The sequence below is a fragment of the Podarcis melisellensis genome, assembly GCF_964234715.1.
Source record: "Podarcis melisellensis genome assembly, chromosome: 1".
Classification (NCBI taxonomy): domain Eukaryota; kingdom Metazoa; phylum Chordata; class Lepidosauria; order Squamata; family Lacertidae; genus Podarcis; species Podarcis melisellensis.
Window position 1 is genome coordinate 9,085,165 of NC_138528.1, and position 15,894 is coordinate 9,101,058.

Here is a 15,894-nt window from a genome sequence, read left to right on the forward strand (position 1 = left end):
CAGGTGGACCTGGAACCAGAAGGGAAAGTGTTTGTAGCAATAACTCTCTCAGGAAGCTTTACTGAAGGTAAGAGGAATGCCATTCCCCCCTTTACCTGCCAGTTATATTTTTATTTTTATTATTTTTTTTTTAATAAATATTTTATTAGGTTTTTAATAAACAAATTTCCACTTTCAAATACATACTTCCATAAATCCAATGGACTTCCCCCATCTCCCGAGCACTGCATTCCCTGTGTATCCAAAACCTCAGCAATTTGTTAACTTGTTTTATACATAACAATATATCTTCCATTTTATCGTGTTATCTGTTGTAAACATTTCGATACAATTGCATTAATTTTTAATTTCCACACAATAAAAATATTTCGTTACCTCACTTCTGTCTTATAGTGTCTTATTTATCAATTCAAAAATTTGCCGATACTGAAGGTATACCTTCCTAGAAAGGAGCATTTTTTAACATTCATACAACTTATAATGCTTTTTCAAATAGTCCTTAAAATTTTTCCAAACTTCCTCCGTTTCTTCTTCTCCCGAGTCTCGAATTCTGCCAGTCATTTCAGCCAACTCCATATAGTCCATCAGCTGCGTCTGCCATTCTTCCAATGTGGGTAGATTTTGTGTCTTCCAGTGCTTTGCCAACAGAATCCTCGCTGCTGTAGTAGCGTACATAAAGAAAGTTCTATCTTTCTTGGCCATCCTCTGGTCTACCATGCCCAGAAGGAAGGCCTCCGGTTTCTTAGGTAAGGTGAATCTCAGCACCTTTTTTAGTTCATTATGTATCATTTCCCAGAAGGCCTTCACTTTCGGGCAGGTCCACCAGAGGTGTAAAAATGTCCCTTCCTCTTCCTTACATTTCCAACATTTATTATCGGACAGGTGATATATCTTTGCAAGCTTGACTGGGGTCATGTACCACCGGTATATCATTTTCATAATGTTTTCCTTCAAGGCAGTACATGCCGTGAATTTCATTCCGGTGTTCCATAACCTTTCCCAGTCTTCAAACATAATGTTATGCCCCAAGTCCTGTGCCCACTTTATCATAGAGGATTTGACAATCTCATCCTGTGTGTTCCATTTAAGCAGCAAGTTATACATTCTCGAAATTAGCTTGGATTTTGGCTCAAGCAACTCTGTTTCTAGTTTCGATTTTTCCTCCTGAAAACCCACTTTTTTGTCTGCTTTAAAAACTTCCTGGATTTGAGCATAATGCAACCAATCTCGCACCTTGTTTTTTAACTTTTCCATACTCTGTAACCTCCATTTATCTCCAATTTTTTCAATTATTTCCCAATATTTAGGCCAGTGGGCCTCCATATTGAGTCTTTTACGTGCTTTGGCCTCCATCGGTGAGAGCCACCTCGGAGTTTTACTCTCCAATAAGTCTTTGTATTTTGACCAGACCATGAAAATTGCCCTTCTGACAATATGGTTTTTGAACAATTTATGAACTTTAACCTTGTCATACCACAAATATGCATGCCACCCAAAAGCATTATCAAATCCCTCCAGGTCAAGGACGTCGGTGTTCTCCAATAGGATCCAATCCTTCAACCAGCAGAGGGCTGCAGCTTCATAATATAACCTCAAGTCCGGCAGGGCAAACCCCCCTCTTTCTTTCGCATCTGTTAGTATTTTAAACTTTATTCGGGGCTTTTTGCCCTGCCAGACAAATTTAGATAAATCCCTCTGCCATTTTCCAAAACATTCCACCTTATCCACGATCTGGAGGGACTGAAACAAAAATAGCATTTTCGGCAATACATTCATCTTTATAGCAGCTATTCTGCCTACCTGCCAGTTATATTTTTAGAGCTTACACATAACACACCATTAGCCTCTAGTTGCGGCAGTCGAGAGTCTCCTGTGGCCACTGAGCAGAACGTAAGGATGTCATAATTGCCAGGGGTTCACATAGCTTAAGCATCCTTGTCGGAATAACAGCAGGAGATACCTGGATGGGAGCAAAGATCTCCTTTAACAAGCTCAAGTTACAGAGCGAGTTTGAAGGGCACATCTGAGCCCTGGTGCTGTTTTTTTATTTTAAAGAGGAGATTCAGAAGGGGGGAACTGAAGATGGAATGTAGATGTGCTAGGAAAGGAGAGGGTGTGTGATCCTTTCAGTCCTGCTGTCTCTCATGCCTTGGGGTGGATCTGGGGCCTGGAACAAGTCATCTGCGAGGAAAATTAAGAACAGTTTGGTCTCTTTTTTCTTTTATCATTTTTATTAAGTTTTCCATTTTTTTCAGTATTACATCATAACAAATAACACGATTCACAATTCCAAAATTTCCCCATTCCCTTCGGACTTCCCTCAACTGCCTTCTCTGGTTTATTTCAAAATAATATCATTTCCTGCCTATTTCCTTTTTCACTCCTTTTTTAAAAATATATTTTAATTTATAAATTATATAATTTTTTTGCTAATTGTAAATGATTATTCAAAACCTGCTAATGAGTCCAGTTCTTTGCATTGATTCTTTACATAGGCGAAAATGGTTCACAGTCTTTCTTAAAGGATTTTTTTTTTTTGTCCTTATTTCAAAGTCTTTCGGTTTTGCCATTTTGGTGTATTCCCTAAGTTTTTCTTGCCATTCTTCTTTGGTTGGTATTTTATTGCTTTTCCACCTTTGTGCCAGTAGCATCCTTGCTGCGGTTGTAGCATACATAAAGAGTTTTTGTTTGGTTTGGGGCAAATCTTGACCTATGATTGGGTCTCTTTCATTCAGGAACAAAAAGGCAAGTAAAGAGATAAAAGTTTAGAAAGTTATGCATAGCAAAGAAGCAGAGTTGGAACCACAGTTACAGTACCTCCCATGAATGATGGGAGGTTCAGGAGACGTAAGAGGAAGAACTTATTGAGGCTCCTCAGCGACAGAACATTAATAGCATAATAATAATAATAATAATAATAATAATAATAATAATAATTTATTTATACCCCACCCATCTGGCTGAGTTTCCCCAGCCACTCTGGGCGGCTCCCAATCAAGTGTTAAAAACTTCCCTAAACAGGGCTGCCTTCAGATGTCTTTTAAAGATAGGATAGCTGCTTATTTTCTTCACATCTGAAGGGAGGGTCTTCCACAGGGTGGGCGCCACTATTGGGAAATAATTTATTATTTCTACCCCGCCCATCTGGCTGGGTTTCCCCAGCCACTCTGGGTAGCTTCCAAAAGAACACTAAAATAACCTATTAAACATTAAAAGCTTCCCTAAGCAGCACTGCCTTCAGATGTCTTCTAAAAGTTTGGTAGTTATTTTTCTCTTTGACATCTGTTGGTAGGGCATTTCACAGGGCGGGTGCCACTACCAAGAAGGCCCTCTGCCTGGTTCCTTGTAACTTGGCTTCTCGCAGTGAGGGAACCACCAGAAGGCCCTCGGCGCTGGACCTCAGTGTCCGGGCAGAAGGATGGGGGTGGAGACGCTCCTTCAGGTATACTGGACTGAGGCTGTTTAGGGCTTTAAAGGTCAGCACCAACACTTTGAATTGTGCTCGGAAACGTACTGGGAGCCAGTGTAGGTCTTTCAAGACCGGTGTTATGTGGTCTCGGCAGCTGCTCCCAGTCACCAGTCTGGCTGCCGCATTCTGGATTAGTTGTAGTTTCCGGGTCACCTTCAAAGGTAGCCCCACATAGAGCGCATTGCAGTAGTCCAAGCGAGAGATAACCAGAGCATGCACCACTCTGGCGAGACAGTCTGAAGGCAGGTAGGGTCTCATCCTGCGTCCCAGATGGAGCTGATAAACAGCTGCCCTGGACACAGAATTGACCTGCGCCTCCATGGACAGCTGTGAGTCCAGAATGACTCCCAGTCTGCGCACCTGGTCCTTCAGGGGCACAGTTACCCCATTCAGGACCAGGGAGTCCTCCACAGCCGCCCGCTTCCTGTTCCCCCAAAACAGTACTTCTGTCTTGTCAGGATTCATCCTCAATCTGTTAGCAGCCATCCATCCTCCGACCGCCTCCAATTTGATTTGCATGCAGAAGGTCCTAAATTAAATTGCCGGCAACTCTCAAGCAGGCCTGTGTCTGAAACCCTGGAGAGATGCTGCCAGTCAGTGTGTGCACTACTGAGCTAAATAGACCAATGGCACACAGCTGAGCTCCTTCTCAAAGCCCAGGAAGTGCTTACCAGGCTTTGGGAAGGGGGTAGGAGGTATCTAGGATGCTGCCAAAGCCTTGTGCCTCCTTCCCCAAGCTGCAGGGACTAGTGGGGAGGGCGACAAATGTTGGCCTCACACAGGGCAGCATATTACCAAGGTCTGCCACTTGCAGCACACAAAAGCTAGAAAGGAATGACTTCACTAGCTTCCCAGAACAGTATCTGTACTGGGCTGAAAAGATAAACAAATAAAATTCTTTTATTTATCTGGCACCCCATCGAACCCAGTGGGGCTTACTTCTCAGTAGGCCTGCACAGGGTTGCAAATTCTCATCTGAGTAAGTCGTGGTGAAAATTGAAGCAGGGTGGTTTTAATTCCGTTTTAGATAATGATAATGATGATGATGATGATGAGAATTCTAATAATAATTTTTATTCATACCCCGCCCTCCCCAGCCAAGGCTGGGCTCAGGGCAGCTAACAAGCAATAATAAAAACAAGTTGAATGAATACAACTTAAAAACAACATTAAAATACAACATTAAAATATTGAAACATTAAAATATTAAAATGTAGCCTCATCGCAGGAGGAGAAAGGAAAAGAAAAAAGAAAGAGGAGGAGGGAATCAAATTGGCTCCAAGCCAAATGCCAGGTGGAACAACTCTGTCTTACAGGCCCTGCAGAAAGAAATCAGATCCTGCAGGGCCCTGGTCTCATGAGGCAGAGTGTTCCACCAGGCCGGGGCCAGAGTTGAAAAGGCCCTGGCTCTGGTTGAGGCTAATCTGACTTCCTTAGGGCCCGGGACCACTAGGGTGTTGCTATTTATGGACCTTGAGGCTCTCCGTGGGGCATACCGGGAGAGGCGGTCCTGTAGGTACGAGGACAGTTTTGTCTAGGCTCTGCCCATTGGCAGTTTGCAGTGTCTGGCTGATGAACCCTAAGGGGGGATGCCTCTCTTGACAGAATTAAGGTTGCCCGCTCCTGCTGGAAGCATGCATATTGGCGATGATGTGTTTGAACCGTGCTTTGAATGCTCTGAAGCAGCCTTGAGCAACCTGAAGCCCTTGGGATGTTGTGGACAGGAGCTGAAGTTCAGAACGTCTGGGGGATGCCAAGTTGCTCTAAAGCACTGAGGTTCCTTGGTGAATTTATAGCGAAGGTGAGATTTGAATGAGCATCTTCCCAGAACACACTCCTTTCTCTGCCTTGCTAATCTAGCCTTTCTCTGTGGCTTAACAGAGCAAATAATGTTATGTGTGCAGTGGAATATTGACTCAGAGTCTCATCCCCAGTTTTAAGATAAAAACAAATGGAAGCTGTAGGTAGCACAAGCAGATCAAAGGGAGTAAATTCAGAATTTACTAATGCAATTTTTATGGGGCTGGTTCCTGAATATTTCATGCTCGGCTATATTTGCAGAAGGTGTACCTACCTCTGAAGTGCAGAAGAATCTGTCTGACACGTTGCTTCCAGTCTGAGCAAGTGAGATGTGCTGGGAAATGCTGACAAAGCCCCGAGAAGGGAGATGGGTTGGTGATAAATAATATGTTTTGAGAAGGAGACAGACAATTTTCAGCTTGCCTTGGGTCCTGGAGTGTTTCGTTCTTCTCTTCTGCAAATGCAGAGCATGTTTTTTCACTTGTGGCTTTGGGCTGTGGGAAACTTTGGCCACTCGTTCGTTTCCGTTCGCAAAGCTTTCTGCCACTGCTAAAGATATGTAGGTCACATCCGCATCGTACATTTAAAGCACGCCCCCGCCAAAGAAATAGGGACACAGGTGGCGCTGTGGGTTAAAGCCTCAGCGCCTAGGACTTGCCGATCGAAAGGTCGGCGGTTTGAATCCCTGCGGCGGGGTGCGCTCCCGCTGCTCGGTCCCAGCGCCTGCCAACCTAGCAGTTCGAAAGCACCTCCGGGTGCAAGTAGATAAATAGGGACCGCTTACCAGCGGGAAGGTAAACGGCGTTTCCGTGTGCAGCTCTGGCTCGCCAGAGCAGCGATGTCACGCTGGCCATGTGACCCGGAAGTGTCTCCGGACAGCGCTGGCCCCTGGCCTCTTGAGTGAGATGGGCGCACAACCCCAGAGTCTGTCAAGACTGGCTCGTACGGGCAGGGGTACCTTTACCTTTACCTTTACCCGCCAAAGAATCCTGGGAACTATAGTTTAACAATTCCCAGCAAAATAATCCATGACTGTTACAGTGACATAAGAGCGCCCTAAATATGTGTTGTAAGTAATCCAGTGCCGAGGGCCTTCTGGCAGTTCCCTCGCTGCGAGAAGCCAAGTTACAGGGAACCAGGCAGAGGGCCTTCTCGGTAGTGGCACCGCCCTGTGGAACGCCCTCCCACCAGATGTCAAAGAGGAAAACAACTACCAAACTTTTAGAATACATCTGACGGCAGGCCTGTTTAGGGAAGCTTTTAATGTTTAATAGACTATTGTATTTTAATATTCTGTTGGAAGCCACTCAGAATGGCTGGGGAAACCCAGCCAGATGGGCAGGGTATAAATAATAAATTATTATTATTATTATTATTATTATTATTATTATTATTATTATTATCTGCTCAAAGGCGGAACATGCTTAGCAACATGGGGAAACCTGAAGCACAGAGCCAAACACTTCCTCTCCTTAATTTGGCCCAACCTCATCCTTGCAAAAGAGATAGAGATGAAAAACTGCAATGCCTTTGCCCAGGGACGCTGAATGACTTCTCTGCCTCCGTAATGACATTTTTTGGGTACTCTAAGATGGCAAGCTTTCACAAGCTCAGCTGAAAGTTCCTCTCAAAGAGTCGGTAACCTATATGACCCTTTCTAGTAAGCACAGACTTTCCCCATTCATTGACCAATTGTTACAGCAAGTTATTTAGTTTCTTGTTTTATTTATATCCTGCCTTGCTCCCAGGACAGGACCCAAGATGGTTCCAGACATAAATTAAAACAGGTGTAAAACAAGCAGTTACAGATAATAAAATAAAACACCAGTTAAAGAAAAGAATCTATTTTTAAAAACGACACTGGAAACACTCTCTTTAAAAAAATGCAAAAGCACACTCACAAAAATCCCATTGGCTTGATCCAACAGGCTCTTCTTATATTTTCATGAAATTTGAAATTTGCACCTTAGCTCCATTCCAATTTGGAGTTTTCACACATGCAAACAGGGCGGCTGGATTTGCCTGCTCATGCCGCAATAGATCTCAACTTTTTGTCGAGAGAACCTTTTGCTTAATGCTTTTCCTGGGGGAATGAGGCAGTTGTCTGGGCATACCCAAGTGTTTTTACTCTTCTCCATGTTTTCTGGTTATATGTCTCCTGCCCATGTCAGTGTAGCAGTTCCAAAAAAGAGGCAGGCAGGTTGCTGTGCTGGCAGGCATCTGAGACATCGTTGTGTTATGTATTCAGTGGTCGGTGTTGCCTGGGCTTGGGTCTGGACTAAGGAATCTGAGCTCCTGTGTCCTGATTCGTTCCATGATGTCCAATCACAGAACATTTCAGGATTTGGTTCTCTGCCATTGGCCCTTAAACTCTGAGTCATGATTCGCAGCTTGGAAGTTTAGACAGCCAATCACGCTGGGAGTGGGAGTGGTCCAGGCTTTCCCAAATGTATATAAGCAGTTGCTTTGTCCCTGTTGTTCAGTTACGTACTTCAATCAATGTTCTTGCTGTTATCACTGTGTCTTGCCTTGTGGGAACCCACCTACACTTCAGTTGTTAGAGATGTTCAGGCATCTTGTGAGAAATAAGGGACTATTACTCCGATAAGAGACTATTACTCGGAGGAGTTGATGCTTTTGAATTGTGGTGCTGGAGGAGACTCTTGAGAGTCCCATGGACTGCAAGAAGATCGGGCCTAAGCATTCTTAGGGAAGTCAGCCCTGAGTGCTCACTGGAAGCTGAGGCTCCAATACTTTGGCCACCTCATGAGAAGAGAAGACTCCCTGGAAAAGACCCTGATGTTGGGAAAGATGGAGGGCACAAGGGACAACAGAGGACGAGATGGTTGGACAGTGTTCTCGAAGATACCAGCATGAGTTTGACCAAACTGCGGGAGGCAGTGGAAGACAGGAGTGCCTGGCGTGCTCTGGTCCATGGGGTCACGAAGAGTCAGACACAACTAAACGACTAAACAACAACAACACTCTGATAATCATTGGCCTGGTAGGCTTTGCCAAATGCACTTGTTCTGAATGTGAAATGGACTGGGGAGGGAATATTCCTGCTTCCCTTCCTCTGTGTAGGAGTCAAGGTGGGAGAGGGAAGTGATAGAAGCACCTGAGAACCAGAGGAACCTGTGTTGCATCCTAGTTGCCCAAGGGGCATGTGGAAATCACAGATAATCCATCTAAGGTATGCTGCTGGACCACCTTGGGCTACACCTGCTTAGGAATTTGGCTCCTTTGGGAAAAACCAGATGCTGCAGGAAGGAAGAGGAGGGCTGGTGTGAGTCAGGAGGAAAGCTCTGCCATTTTCCGATGAATTATAAAGCCTACTTTGTCGTCGCTGAGGAAAATGGTCAAGCTCTTTGGCTGAAAACCAGTGTGTGTGTGTTTGTGTGTGTGTGTGTGTGTGTGTGTGTGTGTGCGCCCTTCGGTTCTGGGAGACAGGGAGGCATGTGGGCAGCATTGACACGACAGTTTGCTCCAGTTTCACGACACATTGCGATTTCCACACTATATTTGAGCTTGCACACAATGTCAAAGCCTCTTCCACAACTATCGTGTAATACAGGGGTCAGCAAACTTTTTCAGCAGAGGGCCGGTCCACTGTCCCTCAGACCTTGTGGGGGGCCGGACTATATTTCGGGGGGGGGGAATGAACGAATTCCTATGCCCTACAAGTAACCCAGAGATGCATTTAAAATAAAAGGACACATCCTACTCATGTAAAAACACGCTGATTCCCGGACCCTCTGTGGGCCAGATTTAGAAGACGATTGGGCCGGATCCAGTCCCTGGGCCTTAGTTTGCCTACCCATGGTGTAATATGATGGAACCGTTGTGGAATGTAGCACATTTTTATTACTCATTTCCATATTATATTTTTCATATTACATTTTCGCCAGTGGCTCCCCATTTGTGGAATGCTCTCCCTGGGGAGAAAATGTTTCTCTTCATCTGATTGACATCCCAATGGCGTTTTAAAATGTGTTGTGCAAGGGGGGACTATTGGTTAGCTTTCGTTCCTATATTTGTTATGCATTTTTGTGTTTTTCATATTGTTATTTTATGTCATGATCCACCCTGAGATCTATGGACATAGGGCAGTATTTAAATAAATAAATAAATAAATAAATAAATAAATAAATAAATTTGAAAACAGATCTCCCCCCCCCCAAAGGAAATAACATGGAAATGAACATTAAACTTGGACCAATATTCCACTAGAGTTCCAAAAGAGGTTTTGCGTTGTGTAAAAGCTCAACTATAGTGTGGAACTTAACAGGTAGATATATTGGGAGTGGAATGTTGAACAATCTCAGGACTGGGCAAGGCATATGCGTCCCAAGACTTTGCAGAAGTCGGCTGTTAGCCTCAGTGGACCAAAAGCAGGTGTGCAGTTGGAACCAAGCATGGATCAAGAACTAAAGTAGCAATTCAAATGCAGACTCATTGGCAGAGTTCTCATGTGCAAAAAGACAAGACCTAATAACACAGTTTTGTTTTGTTTTTTAAACACATACACCTTGCAATACATTTCCATGTATGTACTGTCATTCTTCTTCTTTTTTGGCAATCACATGTAGCCAAGTAAGATTGTCTTCCATGAACACAGTCTTAACAGTGAGTCCGTAAATGACCAATTCTGGATCCACACATCCTTCCACAGTGGGGACACAGGTTTCCAGGTGGGAGTTGATCACGGTGAGGGTTTGCCAAGCGTGCCTTCCTCTTAGCACATTTCTCCCTTGTGTTCTGAGTTTGAGTGTCTTCAAAACCCATGACAACTTTGGTAGAGGCTGTTCTCCAACTGCAGCGCTCGCAGGCCAGTGTTTCCCAGTTGTCGGTGTCTATACTACATTTTTAAAAAGATTTTCCTTGAGAGAGTCTTTAAGCCTCTTTTGTTGACCACCAGCATTACGCTTTCCATTTTTAAGTTCAGAATAGAGTAGTTGCTTTGGAAGACGATAATCAGCCATCCACACAACATGACCAGTCCAACAAAGTTGATGTTGAAGAATTGTTGCTTCGACACTGGTGATCTTTGCTTCTTCCAGTACACTGGCATTAGTTTGCCGGTCTTCCCAAGTGACGTGTAAAATTTTTCGGAGACACCATTGATGGAATCTTTCGAGGAGTTGGAGATGGTGTTTATAAGTGATCCACATTTCACAAGCATACAGTAAGGGTACTGCCAGTTCTTCACCTTAGGCAGCTCCTGGGTGAGATTCAGTCAGATGCAAGTAAATACTGTCATTGCACAAGCAGAGTCACACAGGTTGACCTGGAAATCCTGTATAGTTCTTCTGGGTCAGGAGAACTCAATGGCTGGCCCGAGTGGGTGGGGGTGTTCCAGAGCTTTGGAACAAACACTTGATGCTCCAACCAGTAGGACTGGTGGCTCACCACTCAGGTGAGTGGCACACAGGTGTGCAGGCTCCTAGTCCTGTGGGTTTTCAGCTATTCCAGATACATCTGCAGTTAAGATTGTGAGCAATCAGTTTGATCTTGAACTTTCAGTTGTTTATTTGAAGGGCTGTCATGGGACAGCCCTCTGTTAAGTTCACCGTCTCTCCCACCATGGCAAGAGGCCTTATTTCTATCAGAATTGTGCCCATTGTTTCCAAATTTGCATATTAATTGGCACAAGCAAATGCAATGCAAAACTATTCTCTTTTAGCTCTCTTGGGTAATACAAAAGTGTCAACTCTACTTAATCTTAGGCCTTCTGGCAAAAGGGGTAAAATTTCAAGACGAGGGCTCAGAAGCAAGCGGGTGAGGGATGAATACCGTATTTTTCGCTCCATAAGGCACACCTACTTTTTTTTGGGGGGGGGGAATTCAAGGAAAAAAAAAAAATTTAAAGGGAGCGCTGAGCAGAGCCTGTATGCATCCCAGGCTCTGCTCAGCGCTCCCTTTCATGAGCTGCGTGGAGTGTGTGTGCAGCGCTTGCAGGCTTTTCCCCGAGGAGAGAGAAGCGCAGCCCGTCACTGACAGGCTGCCCTTCTCCCTCCTTGGGGAACAGCCCCCAAGAGCCACACACACACTCCGCGCAGCTCTTTAAAGGGAGCATGGCTCTTGGGGGCTTTTGCAGGAGATGGGGGAAGTGAGAGAGCCTCGCTCTGTCCCTTCCCCCACCTCCCGCAAAAGCCAGGGATAGCTGCACGAAGCCTCCCCAGGGCTTGTGGGGCTGGTGGTGGGGGAAGCCCGGCTTTTCCCCACCCACAGCCCCAAAGAGCAGGTTGGGGAGCAGCGGAAAGGCTGCGCACAACCTTCCCGCTGCTCCCAGAGCTTGTGGGGCTGGCGGGGGATGCCCGGGTCCCCCCCCCATTCTCAGGGACAACACATTCACTCCATAAGATGCACAGATATTTCCCCTTAGATTTTAAGAAGGGAAAAAAGTGTGTCTTATGGAGCGAAAAATACGGTATATTTTGTCATTCAGCCACTCCATCCATCCCATGATATTCACTGGGCTTCAGTCCTGGAGCACTAGGCATTACCATGAACTTCCTCTGATCTGTCTCCTATCCCACCAGGCTCCACCCTATGAATTTCTAGGTACCACCTCTTAGCTCTCAAGCTCCACCTGCTGTGTCTAAAGGTGTGAGTCTTAGAAGACCTGGCAACTCTAAAGCATGTGTCTCTCTCACCTGCTTATAAGATCCTGCTCTGTCTGAGGCTACAGAGAATGAGTGTTATGGAAATGCAAGGGGGATGAAGAGGACATCTGTAAGTGCAGCCAATTTTAATTCCAAACTTATTTCCAAATTTCCCAAATAATGAACCTTCTTCCTTTAGGGCAGCCTTTCTCAGCCTGTGGGTCCCCAGATGTTGTTGAACTACAACTCCCATCACCCCTAGCTAGCAAGGCCAGAGCTCAGGGATGATGGGAGTTGTAGTCCAACAACATCTGGGGACCCACAGGTTGAGAACCACTGCTTTAAGGGAAACCTCACTATATGTAAATCAGGAGGTCATTAGCAGTCTAGACAAATGGAGGGAGGGAGGGAGGGAGGGAGGGAGGGAGAGAGAGAGAGAGAGAGAGAGAGAGAGAGAGAGAGAGAGAGAGAGAGAGAGAGAAGCTTTTCCATGAATATCAATCAGAATGGACTTTACAATAAAAATAACTGTGTGGGGGTGTCTTTGTTTGTTATTTTGGTATATAGTTTTAGGTTGTAAAACACCCTGTGATCTTCTGATGAAGGGTGGTATAGATTTCTCTCTCTCTCTCTCACACACACAGAGTGATTTTTTTCTTTAAAAAATGTTTAGGGGTACTCTTCATGTTGTGTGGGTGCCTGATTATCTTCTTCCAAAGCAACTACTCTATTCCGAACTTAAAAATGGAAAGTATAATGCTGGTGGTCCACAAAAGAGGTTTAAAGACTCTCTCAAGGCAAATCTTTAAAAAATGTAGTATAAACACCGACAGCTAGGAAACACTGGCCTGTGAGCACTCCAGTTGGAGAACAGCCTTTACTAAAGGTGTCATGGGCTTTGAAGACGCTCAAACTCGGGACAAAAGGGAGAAAGGTGCTAAGAGGAAGACAAGCTTGGCAAATCCACACTGTGATCAACTCCCGTCTGGAAACCTATGTCCCCACAATGGAAGGATGTATGGATCCAGAATTGGCCTCCGCAGTTACGTATAGACACACTGTTAAGTCCGTGTTCGTGGAAGGCAATCTTCCTGTATGTCACAACAGCAGGAAGACTACTCCTCACACAGAGATGGAAACAACAGGATATTCCGACAATTGAAGAATGGCAACAGAAATTATTGGAGTATGTGGAAATAGCAAGGCTAACTAGAAGAATCTGACAGCAGGACGATGAGAAATTCCAAAAATAATGATCTAAATCTATGGTATACTTAGAGAAAACTGTACATAAATAAAGATACTCACAGGACTGAAATAAAACTCATAACGTTTATTGTAATCATTTGTACCATAAGATGTAATGCTGTAATATAAGAAGGACTGTATGTTTAAAGTGGGGCACGGGTGGCGCTGTGGTCTAAACCACAGAGCCTAGGGCTTGCTGATCAGAAGGTTGGTGGTTCGAATCCCCATGACGGGGTGAGCTCCCATTGTTCGGTCCCAGCTCCTGCCCACCTAGCAGTTCGAAAGCACATCAAAGTGCAAGTAGATAAATAGGTACCGCTCTGGCAGGAAGGTAAACGGCGTTTCCGTGTGCTGCTCTGGTTCACCAGAAGTGGCTTAGTCATGCTGGCCACATGACCTGGAAGCTGTCTGCGGACAAACGTCGGCTCCCTCGGCTTATAGAGCGAGTTGAGCACCGCAACCCCAGAGTCGTCCGTGACTGGACCTAACGGTCAGGGGTACCTTTACCTTTATGTTTAAAGTATAATACAAAACTTATTAAGGAATTATAGACATTTATAGAATGTATATATAGTAAACACGCTTAAGTAAGGGCAATACAGTGGTGCCTCGCAAGACGAAATTAATTCGTTCCGCGAGTCTTTTCGTTTTGCGATGTTTTTCGTCTTGCGAAGCACGGTCCACCGCAACTGCGCCTCTTCAAGCGGCTTTAGGAAAAAAGCGAACAAACTCGCAAGATGTTTTCATCTTGCAAAGCAAGCCCATAGGGAAATTCGTCCTGTGAAGCGACGCAAAAACCGAAAAACCCTTTCGTCTTGTGCGTTTTTCGTTTTGCGAGGCATTCGTCTTGCGGGGCACCACTGTATAGAGATGCGAGAAGAGGGGTGGAGGGAAGATAAGATATAGATTTTAAGGAGAATAATATTGTTAAGCTGTATTGTGTTTAAGATATTTGGGGGGGGAATCAATAAAAAGCATGGAGAGAAAAAAGAAGAAGGAGAAGATGTCATGGAATAGATCATTGACATCAATAGACTTGAGTAATTTGATTTCATTGGGTCTACTCTGGGTAGGACTTAGCTGGATACAACCAATGATTGCTAAATTTGCATCTATGCGTAGAAATCAGCATATTTCAACTCTGAGTCCTTTCCTTGGCAATACATAAGTGGCCACCCTAGACAAACAGATGTCTGTCTAAATTCTTCAGTGTGCAAGAATCCAGTTCCCAAGCCCTTTCCTGATGTGTGATGTCCGAGTGTGATTTGGAAATAGCTACCTGGCTTTTTCCTTGGCCAGTCATGGAGCAGAATGACAGGCAAGTGCGTGTAAAGGCGCTTATAAGAGCCGTGTGTCAGTGTGGAAACAGGAAGTTTGCGATGTTCAGCTTTAAAAATAGCCATTCTGAAGAACTGGAAGAAATTAATAGCAGGTTTTGGAACCCATCATTCAATGCCTTAACACTCCTCTTGGTGTTTCTGAGAACACTGGGGTTTTTTTCTACTCATATGCAAATTTAATCAGTTAATCATCTTGAAACTCAGCTAATCTGGTGGTAGCCTTAATATAGTGTTATGTGCACCTCACTTTGCCAAGATTTCAGGGGTGCGGTGCTTCCAAAGGTTTGATTTCCTTTGGAAGGAGGTCACCGGGGGCTTCCTGCTGTTTGGCAATGTTTGCATGTATTTACAAATATCTATTTATAGGGACGCAGGTGGCGCTGTGGGTTAAACCACAGAGCCTAGGACTTGCCGATCAGAAGGTCGGCAGTTCGAATCCCTGCAATGGGGTGAGCTCCCATTGTTTGGTCCCAGCTCCTGCCAACCTAGCAGTTCGAAAGCACAAAGTGCAAGTAGATAAATAGGTACCACTCCAGTGGGAAGGAAAACGGTGTTTCCGTGTGCTGCTCTGGTTCACCAGAAGCGGCTTAGTCATGCTGGCCACATGACCCGGAAGCTGTCTGCGGACAAACGCCGCCTCCCTCGGCCAATAAAGCGAGATGAGCGCCGCAACCCAGAGTCGGTCACGACTTGATCTAATGGTCAGGGGTCCCTTTACCTTTACAAATATACAGGTTGAATATAGCTGGAGGCACACAGCTTAAAGACTGCAATACATCTTCCCCAATCCAGCGTGTTGCCCAGATGTTGCTTTCCAGCCCAACTAGTAGAGGTTAATGGGAGGTGGCCTCTGCCAACAACATCTGGAAGGCCACAGTTTCTGTACAGTGTAGTGTGATTGTATCTTGTGATGGGGGAGGTATATTCCAGGGATGGTGCGTGTAGGGAAAAAGTGTGTACTCGAATTTGAAACTGCCATTGCGCGAGCATCCTTACCTTCTGGCACGCTGCTCTTGCAAGCTCACGCATGGTCTCTTGAGAGCATCCCAGAGCCTGCTAAGCAAGGTGGTCAACAGGTTGGAGAGCTTAAAAGCTCTTTCCGCTTGCGGAGGGGAACCTGGCACAAAAAGAGCTTTTAGGTTCTCTGCAGTTAATCTGCACGATTTCAGCCGGCCGGCATCCAAATGCACAAGGTTGAAAGTTGAGTGCTCATATGATGTGATCACACTGCAGCAATTCAGACAGAGTTTCGAGACATGAGAAAAGGATCTGCAAGCAAAAAAGAAAGGATAGGGACCATATGATCCCAGAAGTGGAGATCCAGGGTTTCAGAAGGTGATTTGCTGGCTGATGGAGCAGAGAGAATGAGGGGGAGGAGAGGAGATAAGGAGGAGCAAGGAATGAAGGTGCTTAAAGATACAGTGGTACCTCA

The 15,894-nt window shown here is 45.1% G+C and overlaps 1 protein-coding gene across 4 annotated transcripts in view; it reads left to right on the forward strand.

Annotated features, from left to right (window-relative positions):
* Positions 1 to 15,894, forward strand: part of PRKCH (protein kinase C eta) — a 102,098-nt gene that overhangs the window by 31,788 nt on the left and 54,416 nt on the right. For all 4 annotated transcript variants that reach the window (XR_014168332.1, XR_014168333.1, XR_014168334.1 and 1 more), the window contains exon 2: positions 4 to 67. Coding sequence is in view for 1 of the 4 variants with exons in the window: in XM_081911460.1 (XP_081767586.1) it covers positions 4 to 67 (64 nt within the window). In the remaining 3 variants the exon portion in view is untranslated. The remainder of the gene's footprint in view (positions 1 to 3; positions 68 to 15,894) is intronic.